This window comes from Lottia gigantea, assembly GCF_000327385.1.
Source record: "Lottia gigantea unplaced genomic scaffold LOTGIsca_172, whole genome shotgun sequence".
In the NCBI taxonomy this organism is placed as follows: domain Eukaryota; kingdom Metazoa; phylum Mollusca; class Gastropoda; family Lottiidae; genus Lottia; species Lottia gigantea.
The window spans coordinates 40,791-59,527 of NW_008708171.1; the positions used below are offsets into that span (position 1 = coordinate 40,791).

The 18,737-nt window shown below is 33.5% G+C and overlaps 1 protein-coding gene across 1 annotated transcript; it reads left to right on the forward strand.

The window, feature by feature from the left end:
* Nucleotides 1-7,844: 7,844 nt before the first annotated feature.
* Nucleotides 7,845-12,732, forward strand: LOTGIDRAFT_238811 (hypothetical protein; the record flags this gene model as incomplete). The annotated part of the gene is made up of 7 exons (XM_009051855.1): nt 7,845-7,913; nt 9,235-9,378; nt 9,554-9,656; nt 10,470-10,563; nt 10,922-10,988; nt 11,322-11,388; nt 12,035-12,732. The coding sequence occupies 7 exons, from the start codon at nt 7,845-7,847 to the stop codon at nt 12,730-12,732; spliced, it is 1,242 nt and encodes a 413-aa protein (XP_009050103.1).
* Nucleotides 12,733-18,737: the final 6,005 nt, after the last annotated feature.

An 18,737-nucleotide genomic window follows, 5' to 3' on the forward strand; every position in this document is an offset into this window, starting at 1 on the left:
AGGGCACTTGTCATCACCATAGACCTTGATATGCTTGAATATTTTCTTGCTCTGGCAAACTGCGTTTTCAATGACCTTTAAGGACAGAAGCAGACAGATTGCGAGTGTTAAAACATTGACAGTAAAATCTCTCTCATTTGATAAAACAAGAACCCTGTCATAAGCATAAGGAATGGTGGAAACTAATTATGTCAAGTTGTTCTATAAACCAGGTAGCCTATATGATATATCACATATTGTTATAGAAATATGACACATGAATAATTACTGTATAGACTTTCAAATAAGATTTATAATTTGATTATACACTGCTAATTTTGCAATTTTTGCATTGATTTTTAAAGGAAACCTCACCCAAAAAATTTCTGGCAAAACTATTTGTTACAAGACAGTTTCTAGGAAAAACTTTCTAGGAAATCTAGTTGAGGGCCGAGCAGGGGCCACAAAATTTTCCATAGGGGGTCACAATGTAAATTGATAACAATAGAGAAAGTAGGTGGGCCAAAGCCAAAAATGTATCAAAATCTATATTTTTTTTATTTTGTACAAAGCCTAGCACTGTAAATGAATCTGCTGAACTGAGAAGGTTTTGCTGGGCTTAATTCTCGCTTGCTTCACCCTAATGACGGAGCTGCATACAGATAATAATATATCTCTGAGGCTATTCTCAAGTCAAGTCCGAGTCAATGTTAAGCTTTAAATTATAATGTATATCTCATTTGAACAGGCAGAGGGGCACCAAAGACACTAGTATAACCATATAAAAGGAGATAAAAGTAACTTATAGCAGTACCGTATCTTTAAGACATGATTTTTTGTCCAGGGGTATAAGCTGTTAATTATGATTAAATCATACTGACATTTTTTAGACATATAAGGTTACATACAAAGGTTACCTCATTTCTTATATATATTGTATAATTTGTGTAATAAATAATAAATAAGTGAAAATGGCTTTTGGATTAGTGTTTTTCATGATGCTGCATTGATTGGTGTATAATAAATAGTTATTTGAGAATATGCTGTTAATTAAATTCCACAGCTGGCCGATGCCGAGAGTAATGGCCAGTTGGAGTGTTGTGGGAGAAGCGTGGTTGGTGGCGTAGAAGCTGGCATTGGTTTGAGCAAGTTCTGTTTGTGGAGTCAGCCCTCAGTTTATTAGCTTGAAATATCCATAGGGTATCTTCTGAGGGTATAGTATTGGATGAAGCCAAGGGCATGTTATTGGTTGTCTGCCCCTGAAGAGTTCACTCAAGAACAAAACCGGTCGGGCTACCATACCTAAGAAAGGGTTTTTTAAGGAAGTCACTATTTCCATCTTAAAATATATCTATATCTTTATATTTCGACATGGAATTCTACAATCTAATACACAATTCTTTTTTTTATGAAACTTCTTCTGGATAGGTTTTTGTGTTTAAGAAGAAATAAGAGAAGCTTATGAAAATAAAGATGCCTAAAATGATAACATGTTAGGTAAGACTTGACCTTGAAATTACTGACAAGGCCTTATTTCATGCTGACATGAAAAGGTACAAATTCTCATCAGGGCCTCCCAACTAAGGCAAGTGAGCAAGATGTGCAAACTCAAAAGATTATTTTGTAATTTCACGAACGTATATGAATAAACAGAATTTGACATCATTTCTATTTCTAAATCGCCAGATTTTCTTATTGGGTGGGAATTCATCTTTAAAATAGCTCTAAATAGTACACATATAATATACACACATATATAATGTTTCTTGCATGCTTTCTTGACTATTCAATTCAAGTGGTTATTTATAGGTTTTGAAAATTGATATGAATATTCGTATAGACTCAATCAGTTTATTTACAGATCTTCTTTTCTTCTTTATGTCAATACAGAAATAATGTAGTGAAATAGGTCTCTATAGATTACTGTAATAAATACTATATAAAATATTTTAAATCTACCCAGGGTTGTGGATATAATAATATTAATTGTAAAATTTGTGATGAGGTATATTTGAAGGATTATTTTATCTTAGATATTTAACTTGTACGTAAGATGTAAGTTTGAGGCTTGGCATGATGTTGTCCAGACGGGTCAATAAACCATGGTGCTTATGTGGTCGCCTGTTTTACGTTAAAGATGCCTCAGCAGTATGAAATAGAAAAAGAGTAGCTTATGCTACTCTCCAAAAATCTTCATCAATGTATACTACTGCATGACATTGCCCTGCATGGGGAGCTGCGGTGGCTCAGTGAGTTAGACGCTTGATCGCTAACCTGAAGGTCCAGGGTTCAATCCTTGCATAGGTCGAGATAATACCTTTGGATTTTTCAACTCGGTTTCCTGCTGTCAGTGATGCAGGTAAGAGGGGCTGACATGATGCAGAAAAGTAGGCCGTAAAACTCATTTCATTTTCATTTCATTGCCCTGCCATCATGAGCTGATCAGCTGTAGAACAGTATGATATAAAATTCATGATAGAAATTAATTTTTACCCTGAAACATAAATAGAAGCCAATATATTTATAGGATGTGACTATATATAATCAGTGTAATTGATAAGTTATCTAGTAAGAAGAAAGTAAAGCATTATAATTAATTATCTATAGGAGATAAGAGTATCCTAGTCCGAAACTACCTTCACATGATAAACACATTACATAAGTAAAGCAACTGTTCACATTTGTGTGAGGATTATTCAAAAAAAAAATTTACAAGAAGAAAGTACCTAACCATTAAATACCATCACTTTGATACAATTCAAGGTTCCAGAGGCCCAAACTTTGGTTCAGTTTTATTTGAGCTTCTATTTTAAATATAGCCACTCCAGTTAGGAAGTAAAGGTTGTAACTTTGTACTAATGACAAAGTTATGAAAGCAAAGGCACAGGACTTAAAAGTCTTAAGTTCTTCAATTTGAATAAACAAAATGTGTGTTAATAATTTAATATTTGTTCTGTAAACTGTAGATAATCTGGCCCATGGAATGTTGAACAAAGAAAACAAAGGAAAGTATTTTGAAGAGAAACGATAAATTGATTTCGGCAATCTATTATTAAAAATAAAAGCTAATGAAAAAAAGGTACTATGGTTTGGTCTAATTTTAATTGATTTTCTTCAACAAAGATGACACTTGTGTAGTGACTTTATACTGAAACCATTAAACAAAATCTTTTTCTTAGGCTCAAATGTTCTATGTTTGAATGAATTAAGCTAGAAATTTTGTGAGCTCTTTTCTTGTCTTAAACTTTTTGACTCTTGCTTTGATCTTGGCTGTAAATGTTGACAAATGTCATTAAGGTAGAGTCAGAAAAACAAAAACTGTTTGAGAGAATTTTAGCAACAGGTCTTAATTGCATTAGAGTTTCAGACTACCTCTATCCAAGTATAATGATATGATGATGAAAACAGTTTCATTCTATCATATTATTACCTTTCATTATATTCTATGATGGACTACCTATTACAGGTAATGTTTCTCTCTTCTTTATATTTCCCATCATGTAACAGACAAATTCTCTTTTGTATTTAAATGTACTTTAAAATTGAATCTGGCAAAGTGTTTGCTACAGATAGCTGAAATGGAGCTCTATCAAATCATAAAGCAAATATTTTGATGATTATATCCTGAGTGAAGAAGAAATAAATGAATTAGATGAATGAATAACCAAAGCAAAGCATGACTGATTATTAACTGGTCACATTTGATGTTTTTTGTGTCAAGAATTGTGTTTTATTAGTATTTTTAAGTATATTTCCAGTACATTAAATACTATACAAGTATCTAACTAGTCCTTTAATTGACCACATTATGTTCTTAATGGGACTAGTATTGTTTGTGGACTGAACCAAGATAGATCTACTAACTTAGATTTATGGTTCAGAGCTTTCAGGTTTATCATAATATCAAATAGTAATGGTCATTTAGTGTAGTAGGCCTGCTATAAAAATTTGACACAATATCTTGTCTTTAAGACATAAATTTGGTTTATAAAGACTTTGAGATATTTTGATATTCTGTTTGTTATATAGATTCTGGGGGGTAAATTAAATATGAATGTTTAGAAATATAAGACATAAATAATGTTTTTTATGGTTATTAAGTTTTATCTACTGTATTTCATATACAGGTGAACAATTTCTAAAGAATGCTATTATTATCCATGTATCTACTTGATGAAACTGAATTTTTTTAAAAGTATTAGTTAAAAACTAATTGTTAATTAAGCAGTTTGACCTAGTTTTGGTGTTTTGCTTTATAATGGCTCAATCGATATTTTGTGATACTGTACAAGAAAACTTCATAATGATGTCTAGGTATTAGACCAAGTTTGTAATGCTTTTGATATTGTGAAGATGCCCCTCCGACTTGCACTGGGAAAATAGTCATGTATGCTTTAACATCTGGAATTGTTCTTTGGCAAGTTTTCTTTCTTGATGTTTAAAACATGAGTGCCCTTTAATTTACACTGGTTTTCCTATTTGATATAATGCCAAATATACATATTTAACCAGCCATATTCTGACTCAGATTGATGGTGATATTCATGTAATTGAATATTTCTAGCTGTCAAATATCATGCACCAAGTTACTTTAATGGTTATTATTGTTTTAAACCTTTTAAAATTTAAGTATGTAAAAGGATATAGATCTTGATATCAAGACATTTTGTCTCCTGTTATAATAGGTCAATGTGACATTTAAGTCTGTAATATGTTTTAATTTCTTAATCAGATTTCATCTTAAAACTTTAAGACATTTATTAAATACCAACTGGATCAAAAAATATATTAAGTAAAATATGCCATAAACATTTGCTATGAATTGTTTCAATCAAAACATATTGGAATATACATGTGTAAGCAATTGCATACTTACACTTACATCCCTGCAACTTTCAAAAAAAGAAATTAAGTTTACAATGATCAGAACTGACATTAGGAATTCAGCTAGGAATCCCTACACTTTTCTTTTAATGAATGGATATATTAACGATAGCAAATGACAAATTTTCATCTTGATAAATAATTCAAATATATAATTCCAAACAATTTTTCCCATTGACATTTTTTGGATGTGGATGTAACTTAGAATAATTAAAATTTTCAAAAATGTAATACTGTTGTCTGTTTTATATGTATGTTATATGTTAGTATTATATTTTGAAAAAAAAGGGATTTTGACAGATTAGGACTATTGTTCCTTGTTACATATAATTTGACTGGTTTTAATTGTGCAAAATGTCAATGGTTTATTATAGGATTACAAATAAAGAGATTAAGGGATTAGCATATATTTTTAATCTATTAATTAAGAAAATGGTCTAGTTTTGATTTTTTAAATAAATCATCATTGTCTTTTAAAGTAGATTGGTGTAAGGGGCTGAAGAATGAATACTTGGTTGGTTGTGTACAGTTGCTAAGATGCTTGAAATGTAAGGGGATTAACATTTAAAGCAAATTCAAAAATGTCAATAAACAACTTTTCACTTTTCTGGCTAATAACTTGTGTTTGAAGAACAAAAATTGAAATGTGTGTCTGGATGAAATTTTCTATATCAAAATATATTTTTCAATGAAATTCACTTTCGAATCATGAATTCAGTGTGGAAGAAACTTCCTAAGCCTAAAAGGAAAACAGTAAGCTTTTTCATATCATTCATTTTCTAATTTACTCTTTTATTTCCTTGTGGCATCTTTTTAATCTGCATAGTGTGGGTGGTGCGTTTTATACGCCCACATAAAATGGGGGGGGGGGGGGGGGGAATATTGTTGTCACCCATGTCCGTCCGTCCACAATTGCTCTACAAGACACAATTCTTGATGGATTTTGACAAAACTTGGTATGAGTGATCGTAATCACCCAAGGATGAACCCTATTGAAAATTAGAAGAATCGAAAGGGTATAAGTTATTGCCCTTGTTCTTGAAAACGCTTTCAATTTTTAGCTCGTAAACACTCTAGAAGGAACAATTCTTGATGGATTTTGACGAAAATTGATGTGAGTGTTCATAATCACCCAAGGATGATCCCTATTGAAATTAAGGTTGAATATTTCATACTGGTGAATGTAACTGTACTGCTAAATTTTTTTATTTAAAATGAAAGCTGCCAGTGGGCATATATTACCTTGCCTGGCAAGCTATCTTTTATTAACAAGGAGACTGGGATTGGGATGTATATCTTTTAGAGATTTCGAACAGTCTAACACACATATGATCTTGACACCAAAGTCTTTTATCCATGTTTGTCACTGCATCCTTCGTCACAGAAAGATCCAAACAAATGGTGACCAAATCTCTGCTGGGATGGAATGTCTAGTCTTTACTCAATCTCTCAACCACCACACCTTTCATTAGTCAGACTGGAGTATGTATGTAAATAATGTGATACTGATAATAGATGTAATTATAACATGAAATATGGATGATGTTTAATTAATGATATATGATATTATACCTGAAGCTATAATGTGATTACAGGTACACAGGTAAATTATAATGATTAACTACCAATCGGACATAAAATACCCCCAATTTACCAGTTATAATCAGCTGATAACTGATCTACTTCCCTCTCGACTTATCTCAGTTGTTTTACTATCCTGATTTGTGATTTATGATGGAACTATATTGATCAAGATATGATATCTGGCTAGAATGTGGTACATTTCCAAAATGTGTTTTGGTGATAAGGGTGGTTTGTTATGAAACACTAAGGGAAAGGATAGGAGAAAATCTTGAACAGGATGGTTTCATTTTTCTTGATATATTGGACTATTTTTTTAAATGAATATGACTAATAATTCATTTGGACTCCTTGAAAGGGAAGTCACGGTTTAAGTCCTTTAGGTCCTTGGCATATATTTTGTTCATCATAACAAAGGGCTTTTGTCCAAAATGCATATTTACTGAAAATGTTATATGATTGGAAAAATATATTCCCAGATTTATTTTGTGCAACACTAAAAAAAATTCTTCTTAACTCTCAATTAAGCATACCATTACAATAAAAAATGTCATTGTTTTCTTACCTTTGTAGTGACTTTTGTTAGAAGTTAAGGAAATGAAGTATGATATTGAGAGATTTTGTGTAAAATGATAAAACAATATGATTAGACTATTGTCTTTATTGTATGTTGTTATGACTTTTTTCATAAGGAAATATGACAGCCTACACTTTTGTTAAGTTTGAGGATGTACTCAGGTCTTTTTTTCTTTGTTTTAAAGGTATGTTGTCTCTAAATTTGAATGAAAGTATTTGTTTTGAGTATGCAGGAAAACCTGATATCACTCTGCAACTTTGGCTATGGACGCAACTAACTGAAACCAAATGGAATATTTTTGGTATATTCAAGAAAAAAACTAAAACCTCTTTTACAGCTTCATTGTGTATTCACATAATGTGTGAAGTGGCTTTTAAAACTACTGCTAAAAAAAATTAAGGGAGAACATCACTTTAAATGAAAGTATTGAAGTTGTTTTGTTCTTTCTTTATCTAACCTTTAATTTGCAATGAAATAGGCTTGTACAGGATATTAAATGTGAAGTTCTTGTCATTTTTGACTTGATCTGATAAGATATAGTATGCCTACGTATGTTTTTTATCACTGTATTTGACCTCAGTTTATGGATTGGATACTGAGGGCCTAATCTACATTATTACATCCACTAGAAGGACATGATAAAAATTTAGAACTTCCTAGTTGTGCCTAATGTGTAGATAATTGGTAATTCAATCAAAAGTGAGATAAGTTCCTGTTGTACTGTGATTGAGAAATTTGCTGTAACATGTAGACTTTTAGTACTAGAATTTTAAACTAGTGCCTTACTGGTAAATGAAGCAAATCTTTTAAAAATCTTTTTAAAATGATTTCCGTATTAGTTCAGGCCACTGTAGAACAATTCTGGGGTGATTTGGGTGTTTCACCATATTGGGTAAGGATGAATTTCTAAAGTATTATATAATAACTTTTTTAAATCCTATGACTATATATATATGAAATGTTTGCTAGAAAGGACCTTTTTGTGATAATTTGTTAGATAAAATGTTTTTGCAGTATAAGCTATTGTGTAACCATATTATTGTAGGTGATTTTTTTTAGTTTCAGCATGAAAACATTTATTTGAAAGGAAAATAGTCATCTTAATAATTAATTTGGTATTTAAGGTGTTCATAACATCTATTAAGACTGTCTTGACTTGTAGTTGACATTATTGCATTATTGCAGAATCTTTGTAGTTCTGAAAAAGGGAAATGCTTAGCCAAAATTGAACTCAGTACACCTTTTGGATAAATACTTTGAAATTGACTGAATAGAATAGAGCATGACATCAACAACATATTACAATCAATATGATATTTAGAGCGAACGAACACACAGCATCACAACTATTACTGTATGTTTACTTTGCCTTTGTTCTGCTTATCTCTCTAGTAACAGCTTGTTAATACATTATTTCATTAGCTTTGTGCACATATAATTCAACTCACAACAAAATAAAGAATATAATGTCAACTGAACCATAAATTTCACATCAAAAGTGTATTTTGAATAGATTTCTTGATGTTATGTTATAGTGAAAAGCAAATTGTTTTGAAGAAAATTTGATAGGAATTTGTCATCCTCAGATATATGCTAAACCTGATAGAACTCAATTTTACCTATCTGTAGCTTTATTTAGAAGGCAAATTGTGACTATAATTATTTGAAAACAGTCTTACTTACCTACTGAAGTGGCATCATAGATCCAAACAGCTCAGAAATGGATCTTACAGAGACTTCCTTTGCAATTCCGGATTCAATTCTTTTCCAGATAAGAAGCATGAAACACTTTGCTGTCTATATATGCCTCTCAAAAGTTCCTGAAATGAATTCAATGGTCACTTAAATCTCTGATCTCTGATGATGCAGATATTTCTTAACTAGATAGCTGGTTACAATTGTTAACTCTACTGAGAACTATATCATTAATTATCTGCAGATATAGATATATCAAGTTTTATTTAGGCAATTAATCAATTTTTGAGAAAATAATGACGGACCGTATTTCATTCGTTAGAGTGCTGGAATTTGTTTGTTATTTTGACCTTGTGTGGTCCTTACTACTCTAGACGACCCAGCTGTAAATGGGTACAGACCATTCGGTAAAGATAAATGCCGAGAGATATACCCAAAGATCAGCTTATAAACAACATATATGGGTGGTTTTTTTTTGATAAAGCTGGGTCACTGTTATTTTGTATTTATATTTGCAGCCTCTGATGTTGAAAGGATCTGTAGGAGATGATTTAGAACATCTGGAGAAAGATCGGGCCATTAAAACAGATCCTGATGATAACAGAAAAAGACGCACAATTCGCTTGGTCAAGAAAAATGATTCTTGGGGCTTTGCTCTTCAGGTAAGATTTCGACCTATGACTGAAAATGAAATGGTGTACATCAATGCATTCAGTGACTTAGATACAGTTTGTAAAATTGCTTTACAGATGAAAACCAGAACATATGAGGGAGGTTTTATGAGATTTCCAAAACCATATTCCGACTCTACTTTCAAAATGAAACTATATATTTCAGACGTATGGTGTTAAAAATAAGCGTACCAATGAGATAGAAGTTATGACTTATGTAGATTATGTGGAGTATAATGGACCAGCATGGATTGCTGGTTTACAAAGAGGTAATGTTGGTTTACTTAGTTTCAGCTTATTCTGTTACCAAATAATAAGGTGCCAAAGAACTTTCAAGGTCCTTTATGCCTGTTGAAAGGGCAGTTCGGAAAATTTTCATTATCAAACACATTGAAATTATACTTGAAAACATTTCTTAATTTTCTATTAACATTTATGTATCTACTTGATCAAACTGATTTTGTTTAAGGGATAATGAAGAACAGAGTGTAGTAATTGTTGATTAGCAGTTTGACCTAGTTTTGGTGTAACAACTCAATGTTATTAGTTAAAACCTTCCAAATAAGTACAAGACATATTTCACCACAATTTTGCGTTTAGTTTGCTTAAACCCGTACAGTAGTTTTCTTCCAACTACCAAAACAAAACGTATTACGAACTTACAAACTTTACTCAATGTTTTTAAAAAGTTATGGCGTTTAACAGCAATATTTTTTTAGTCAAAATTTGCAGATATGTTAAGGGACACTTTTTTCTAGATTTTAGTGTATAGTTATCATAAATTTGAGCAAAATAAAAATTCGACCTACAAAAAAGTGGAATGTCCCTATACTGAGGCTTCTTTAAGTCAATTTTTATAAGCTTTTAAACTTCATAAGCTTAATTTGCAAGATTAATTTTCATAAGATTTGTTTACAACTTCTCTATTAAATATGAGTTAACATACTGTGTTATGTTCATGAACAATATTTAAAAGTAGTTGAATGGTACAAATGTCTCAAGTAAGCCTCATGGGGTTCCAAAAGAAAGTTTGAAAAAATACTTCTTTCATCACATCACTATGTAAATCTTTCTTTTTGTAGGAGATATATTTTTATCTATTAATGGTGAACCAGTAGAGGGAGTCACACATAAACAACTTGTTCAGAAAATACGCCAAGCTGGAGATGCTATGAGGTATGTGAATTTTTAAAGTTTTTTGTTGTTTTGCATTGCTATCCTGTATTTATGGAATGTATTAAAATATATTTTTTGCATTTTGTAAATAATTAAATAAATGTTGCAAAGAAATATTTTAACATCAAACAAACATGAGTAGCAAATGTGGTTGAGGACTTTGCACCTACTTATTTGACTTAAAATTTGTTTCATGGTTGTTCTGCAAACCTGGAGGTATTTGGTTCTGTCATAGAGTTTTTTTTAAGAAGATTCCTCCTTTGACATCTGAAACATTTAAGAAATCATTACATTACAATTTAATCCCCCTCGTCCAGATTGTGCTAAAACCTGAATTGACCATTATTATGTTTTGTAGAGTTGTTGTGTTATTTGAAGATTGTTGTCGAAAAGTTGAACTTTATGAAAAATTTATAAAATTAAAGGTAGGAGGAGATCTTTAATAGTAAATTTTTTTGGGCAATGTGCCCAAGCAAGCATGCCAATATTGAAAACAAAAAAACACAAATAGCCAAACCACTATTCAATTAAACCTATTAACAATAGTGTACATAGAGTTAAACAATTGAAAATGGCAAACACAATATTTGTCCTCAAGCTCTGTTACAAGAGATTATCTTGTTAAGGGATATATGTGTGAAACTCGAAACTTCCTTTGGTATAGCAAAATGGATGAAAGTGCTATTATTTATTTTACAAAAGTGTACCAACTATTTGCTCTAGCAATGATCAATATTGTTGACTATAATTTCTTTCAGCAAGTTCTATCTTTCAAACTACAAGAGCTACAACAACTGAAGGTCAAAGAAAATCTATTATTGAAAGGTGGGTTATGAATTTACAGCTCTATCTCATGTCTCTCAGCAGGACTAGTTTACTAGAAGACCAGAACCCAAACCTTTGCTCTAATATTTTCTAGTAGGATCAAGTAAAAATGGTTATAGGTGTTATAGAAGATACTCTCCTATAGAAGCACTGGCCTAGGTCACAACAGAATATGTTTTACTAATTATTCATAGATTATTACTTCTGGAGAAATTACAAGAAAAAATATATTCAACTCAAATTCCAATGCAATTGTTTCAGGGAGATGATGAAAGGGGTTCTAATCTGCCATGAACCAATACATTACTAAAGTTTTTATTTCTTTTATATGCAGTGACCAAACGTTTAGTATAAACTCATATGAATTCATCTTGGAGCTCATAATAAAAGCGTTTGACAATGACAGAGACATTTTTAGCTGTAGTATTGTAGGTGACAATGAATGGTAAAAAATGGTGTAAATTTCAGTTTATTACGAATTATTATGGAAAAGGTCCTATTTTTTGGGCTATAACTTTGCACCATTATCACAAGTCACAATTACAGTCAATATTAATGTGACAAAATACTGTTACTTCTTAAAATCAAAGATATTTGTAAAAAGCAAATTAGAGTTGACATTATTTTGTAATTATCTTTATTTTAGCTGGTGGTTTGAAAAGAATAGAAGAAATACGTTTGAGCACAAGAAGTACCCAGAGTTCTATATCAAGTGATTGGGATAGATATAGTATGGTGGGAAACTCAGTCTCGCTTTCAAACATCCCTACTCATATTCGTGGAAAACGGAAACTCTTAACAGTGACCAACGATTCGCTCAGTGACATTTCATTTGATAACGCAAGTTTCTCTGATAGCGATAGTTGTCTAAATCTTAATTCAAGTGCTACAGACTTATTTCAGACAGCTTTGAAACAGCGCTCAGAAAATATTGATAATGTTTCCGAATACAGTCTGCCTCTTAACACACATGCAAACTTTCAGCTTGGTGGAAAAATGTTACGATTTTCTGAGGACGACATTTCAAGCATAGGTTCATTCGATAATATAGTGCCAAAAAATAAATTACAAACTGTTCAAAGTTGTGACATTAGACACTCAGAAATTACATGTGTCAAAGTTTCAGATATTCAAATTGTGGTTAGCGAATCAGATGATCCTGTTGAGTCAGGTGATGATCTTGTAATATCAGATTGTGAAAGTGAGGGTCAAAGTTCAAGTAAGTTAGCAGAAGACAAATCACATGTTGAAGATCAGGAAGAGACTGAGAGTGTTTCAACAGAAACAGGGAGATTTGAAAATGGCATTATTATCAGTGAGAAAGATGAGCTTACAAAACTGTGATAAATTTTTAATATGCACCAAATCATTGTTATACATGTTAGTAGTATTTTAAACGCAAGCTTGGTGTCCAAGGATATGTGCAGTAGGTGCTATTGCCCAACACGGCTGACTGAAGCTGGAAATACATGGTTGTAATTTGTCGTTTGGTGACTTTTTTATATGGCCACATGAAAGTTATTTCCCTTGTTCTTGAAATACTTGAACACACTAGAAGGTGCAATTCTGGACGGATTTTGAGGAAACTTGGTGTGAGTGTTTCCTATAACCCAAGAATAAACCCTATCGAAAATCAGAAAAATCGAAGAATATTTAGTTTGAGTAATTGCCCTTTTTCTTGAAAATGCGTTCAACTTTAGCTTGTAAACACTCTAGAAGGTTCAATTATTGACTGATTTTGAAAAAACTTGGTATAAATGTTTGCTATCACCCAGGAATGAAACCTGTCGAAAATCAGAACAATTAGTTTGAATTTGACAATATTTTGTTTTTTTAGGAATTGTTGTTGACTATTAAAAGGTGTCATATTTGATGAAATTTGAAAGATTAATATGTACGTTCATGAGACTTCGTTCTATGTTTGAATTTGATGATCATTGGCATTTGAAGTATTGCCTGAACTTAAAAATTATCTTTTAACATGTAAGACATGAGAACAGTGTTTTTATGATATTATGTATTTTGGTTATTGCTAATGAATTTTGTGGAAAATGTCAGCATAACAGACAGTAAATTGATGAGATATTACTAATGTGTTATGAAGATATGTATTAAGAAAATTTTTATTAATAGGATGATCATTGATACGAAAAATTTAAAGATTATATCATTTCTGACATCTGCTTGTGGGAGTATGTTACCTTGCCTGACAAGCTGTCTTTATATATAATCAGTATCAGTTAGGATTTCCCATGCCTTACTATGTCTGCATATTTTAACATGTGTTATTACTCAATGACCAATTAATCAAACATTATCTAAATTTCACTATGAGTAATACATTAGCCCATTAAAATTGCCCATGTTAAGTGGGAAAACTGAATGCATTGTGCGTATTTTAATTTAACTGTGATTTCTATTCTTGGGGATGCCATCATATGTAAACTTCATTTCAATATTATATTCGGTTCTGCAAATTTCAAACTGAAGAGCCATAAGGTCATACCAAAGATTACCAGAGAACATGAAGCACAAATCTACAATCTAAAGCTAATCTTATGTTTTCGAATTATTTGTTATTGATATACAACTGTGAATATACATGTATTTATTGTTTATGATTAATATTATTGTATATTTTGTATATTAATTTTATTATTCTTGTATAGGCTATTATAATTGTTATAAACTATACAGAAATAAAAGCATAATCCAAATTAATTGTACATTGTTGTATACCTAGCATTGGAATTCATTGAAATAACATACAAGTTAAAAACATTTTTCTATGGACAGTATCATTTATATAAAAAACTGTATATACTATTTTGAATCCACAATAAACTTGACCGAAGTTATTCAAAACGGCTGGGACTATCTGCTACACATTTTAATATATTACACATTACGTAGGCTACTCTATATTATAAGTTTTGCTATTTTCGTTAAATAACAATTTCTTAATAAGGCAACGCTCTGAAATTTGGAAATTTGTATGATCCGATATATATTTAACGTATTGGAAGAATTTCATTCGAATCAATCTGATAGTTGCGCCATGAGGCGTACGGTACCACGTACGTTTGATTAAGTAAGGGAGGTAACTCAAAAATCTATGACAGGAATTGATTCAAATTACATATACTTGATAAACAAAAGATAGTATGAGTGTAGACCGAGTTCGAATTCGAATCATAACTGTTCAGTGAAAGGTCTGCCACGCATTTTAAAATATTACACATTACTACTCTATATTGTATTAACAATTAACTCTCAACAAGGCAACGCTTTGTTATATGGAGCTGTGAGTTACCTACCCCTACAATACGTCAAATCGGAACATACACATTTATAGCGAAATGAAACTATTTTATACAGAAATGGAAATATATCGAAATGTGTTGAACATGCAAAATTTGGCTGATTCCAATAATCCCAACTTTATTCCTGCTAGAATGCACATTTGATTCCAGATATATAACCATATATTGGTTTATTGCCTTTAAAATATTGTTGAAAGAAGAAAAGGCCTTGTTAAATAACACTTTTTTGTGTTTCTCAAATTTGGTTTCCTCTTGCTTCATAATCTTATTTCTTTCTTATCATTACACAGAGATCTGCTAATTTTGCCCCACAATCAGTTACAACACCCATCAGCATAAATAATTTTGAGCGCCATGACTGTATCGGGAAATAGGCCTACCTTAGAAGATTTCGGACCCATCATTTTATCATAACAAGTAATTAACAACAGATTAAATTAATTCCATTTGCAATTCCACATTAATTCCACACTGAGATTATTGTAGTATTGTATACGAAATCATATAGTGTGATTAGTACGTACAAATCTATGCTTATAGAATCCCTAAAGTTGTTTGGCGATACAATTTAGTGAAGGGTTTGTATATCAAAGTACCTAAAAATCCTAGACACAGCTTTACTTTGGATGTCTCAGTAGTCTTGGACTTTAGAGTCGCTGAACTTTAAGACTATATGTCTCTTGTGGCCGTGGCCTTGTCCCGTCTTCATTAGCCCACATCGTGCAGAAAAGTAGGACGTAAAACTCCATTAATTCCATTTTCTTAACATTTTCTTGTGGCCTTGTCTACAGCTGCTTGTGCACACTTGAGTAGCTTTGAAATTATCAAATATGGTAAGGTTTCATTTTCTGATTTCTAAACAAGCTAAAGCTAATTCTCTTGACAAACTGTACTACTCAAATGGGACTATTTGTTCTATGCATACAAACTGACCTGTTTCACTTCAAACATATAGGGCAGTAACAACCAGTACTGTACCGTTGCTATAGACTTGTGCTTACTGAATCAGGTGTTGATTCTTCTATTTTTTGTGCTCATTACTTTCACAGTGCCTCTACATTCAAGGCGGTAGCCGCGGTGGCTCGGTGAGTTTGACGGTTGCTCGCTAACCCGAAGGTCAAAGGTTCAGTCTCGGCATAGGTCGAGATACCTTCGGACCTTTCAACTCGGTTTCTCTCTGTCAGTGACGCAGACATGGAAAATCGTCTATTCGTTCAACAATTTGGCCACTTACACAAGCAAACTGTCTTAATATTATAAATTTTGACGACATGCTTTTAGCTTTTTAGCTCTTTCTACAGTTAAAGGGACAGGTAGGCCATTCTTTTTGACAAATCATACTTTAGCCTCGGAAACGGGAATTTTTTAGTTAAGCCAATCAGTAATAGTCTTCACAGCTCACCGTAGAAATTTGAGCCATGTGTGTCCAGAATTAATTGTGTTTGAATGTTAAGATGACGATATATAGAAAATACTTATCTAGAAATAGTGAGTATAATATTTAGTATAAAGTTATTGCCCTTGTTCTTGAAATGTCCGTAAACACTAGCCACAAAAGGTGCAATCTTGGTGGATTTTGACTAAACTTGGCGTGGGTGTTGGTAATTATGAAAGGATTAACCCTATTGAAAATCGGTAATATCGAAAAATAATTAGTATGAGTTATTGCCCTTGTTCTTGAAAACACTTTCAATTTAGCTTGTAAATACTCCAGAAGGTTCAATTATTGACAGATTTTGACGAAACTTGGTGTGAGTGTTAGTTATCACCCGAGGATGAACCCTATTGAAACTAGTTTAGTATAAGATATTGCTCTTGTTCTTGAAATCTTTTTAATTTATAGTAAAATTGTTTATTATAACCAATGGATGAATCCTCTTGAAAATAAAAAAATCAAAAAATGTTTTATAGAAATTATTGACCTTCTTGAATACGCTTTCAATTTTTAGCTCAATCAATTCTACCTCACCCGTCACTCCGTCAGTGAGTTCGTCACTCCGTCAATGAGTTCGCCACTCACGTCAGTGATTCCGTCATAACGTCGATCGTCAATGCTATCGAACAAAAAATGTAATATTAATGAATTATAATCACAAAACGAAATCAAAATAAAATTTTTAGAAAGACGTACGTCGATGCTACCTTACAAAATGATGAATACTAACGTTTCTTAAAATAAAACGAAAGAATATGCCAGTCCGTCAGTGGCGAACTCATTGACGTAATGACGTATGAAGTAGTCCAGGGCTGATACACAGCTAATTCATCCATCACTGCGTTAATGCGTTATTGGCTCAATCCGTCATTGACGTCAGTCCGCAAATCATCCCAGTGACGGATTGACGTAGTTACGTATAACATAATCCAGGGCTTATACACACCTTATACATCCGTCAATGATTCCGTCACTCCGTCATTGGCGTCAGTCCGTCAATCATCCAAGTGACGGAGTGGCGAACTCCTTGTCGGAGTGGCGAACTCATTGACGGAGTGGCGAACTCATTGACGGAGTGGCAAACTCATTGACGGAGTGGCGAACTCATTGACGGAGTGACGAACTCTTTGACGGAGTGACGAACTCACTGACGGAGTGACGTATGAGGTAGCCCTAGACAGGGGAAAACATTTCATCCGTCATTCGTCGATGCTACCTTACAAAATTACAGGGCTCTATGTAGGGCGCTTCTTCATGCGTCGCTCCGGCATTGGTGTCAATGGATCCATCATTCCCGTCAGTCCGTCATTAGCTTTATCCGTCATTGGCGTCAGTCCGTCAATCATCCAAGTGACGGAGTGGCGAACTCATTGACGGAGTGGCGAACTCTTTGACGGAGTGACGAACTCATTGACGGAGTGACGAATTCACTGACGTACTGACGTATGAGGTAGCCCCTAGACATACACGCCTTATTCATCCGTCACTCCGTCAATGAATCGGTAGCTCCGTTATTCATTGCCATTGGCTTAATCCGTCATTTGCGTCAGTCCGTCAATCATCCAAGTGACGTAGTGGCGAACTCATTGACGTAGTGGCGAACTCACTGACGGAGTGACGAACTCATTGACGGAGTGACGAACTCATTGACGGAGTGACGAACTCATTGACGGAGTGACGAACTCACTGACGTACTGACGTATGAGGTAGCCCTGAAGCATACACGCCTTATTCATCCGTCACTCCGTCAATGAATCGGAAGCTCCGTCATTCATTGCCATTGGCTTAATCCGTCATTTGCGTCAGTCCGTCAATCATCCAAGTGACGGAGTGGCGAACTCATTGACGGAGTGGCGAACTCACTGACGGAGTGACGAACTCATTGACGGAGTGACGAACTCATTGACGGAGTGACGAACTCACTGACGTACTGACGTATGAGGTAGCCCTGAAGCATACACGCCTTATTCATCCGTCACTCCGTCAATGAATCGGTAGCTCCGTCATTCATTGCCATTGGCTTAATCCGTCATTTGCGTCAGTCCGTCAATCATCCAAGTGACGGAGTGGCGAACTCATTGACGTAGCGGCGAACTCACTGACGGAGTGACGAACTCATTGACGGAATGATGAACTCACTGACGTATGAGGTAGCCCTGAAACATACACGCCTTATTCATCCGTCACTCCGTCAATGAATCGGTAGCTCCGTCATTCATTGCCATTAGCTTAATCCGTCATTGACGTCAGTCCGTCAATCATCCAAGTGACGTAGTGGCGAACTCATTGACGGAGTGGCGAACTCATTGACGGAGTGACGAACTCATTGACGGAGTGGCGAACTCATTGACGGAGTGACGAACTCACTGACGGAGTGACGTATGAGGTAGCCCTAGACAGGGGAAAACATTTCATCCGTCATTCGTCGATGCTACCTTACAGAATACGAAACACCAATATTTACAAAAGAAAACGAAAAATTAAATGCAGCATTGATTAAGTCAGTATAATTCAGCCATTTCGCTAAACTAAAGGAATGCATCAGAGACGCACTGATGTCCGTCAGTAAGTCAATATTTTCGTCGAGCCCG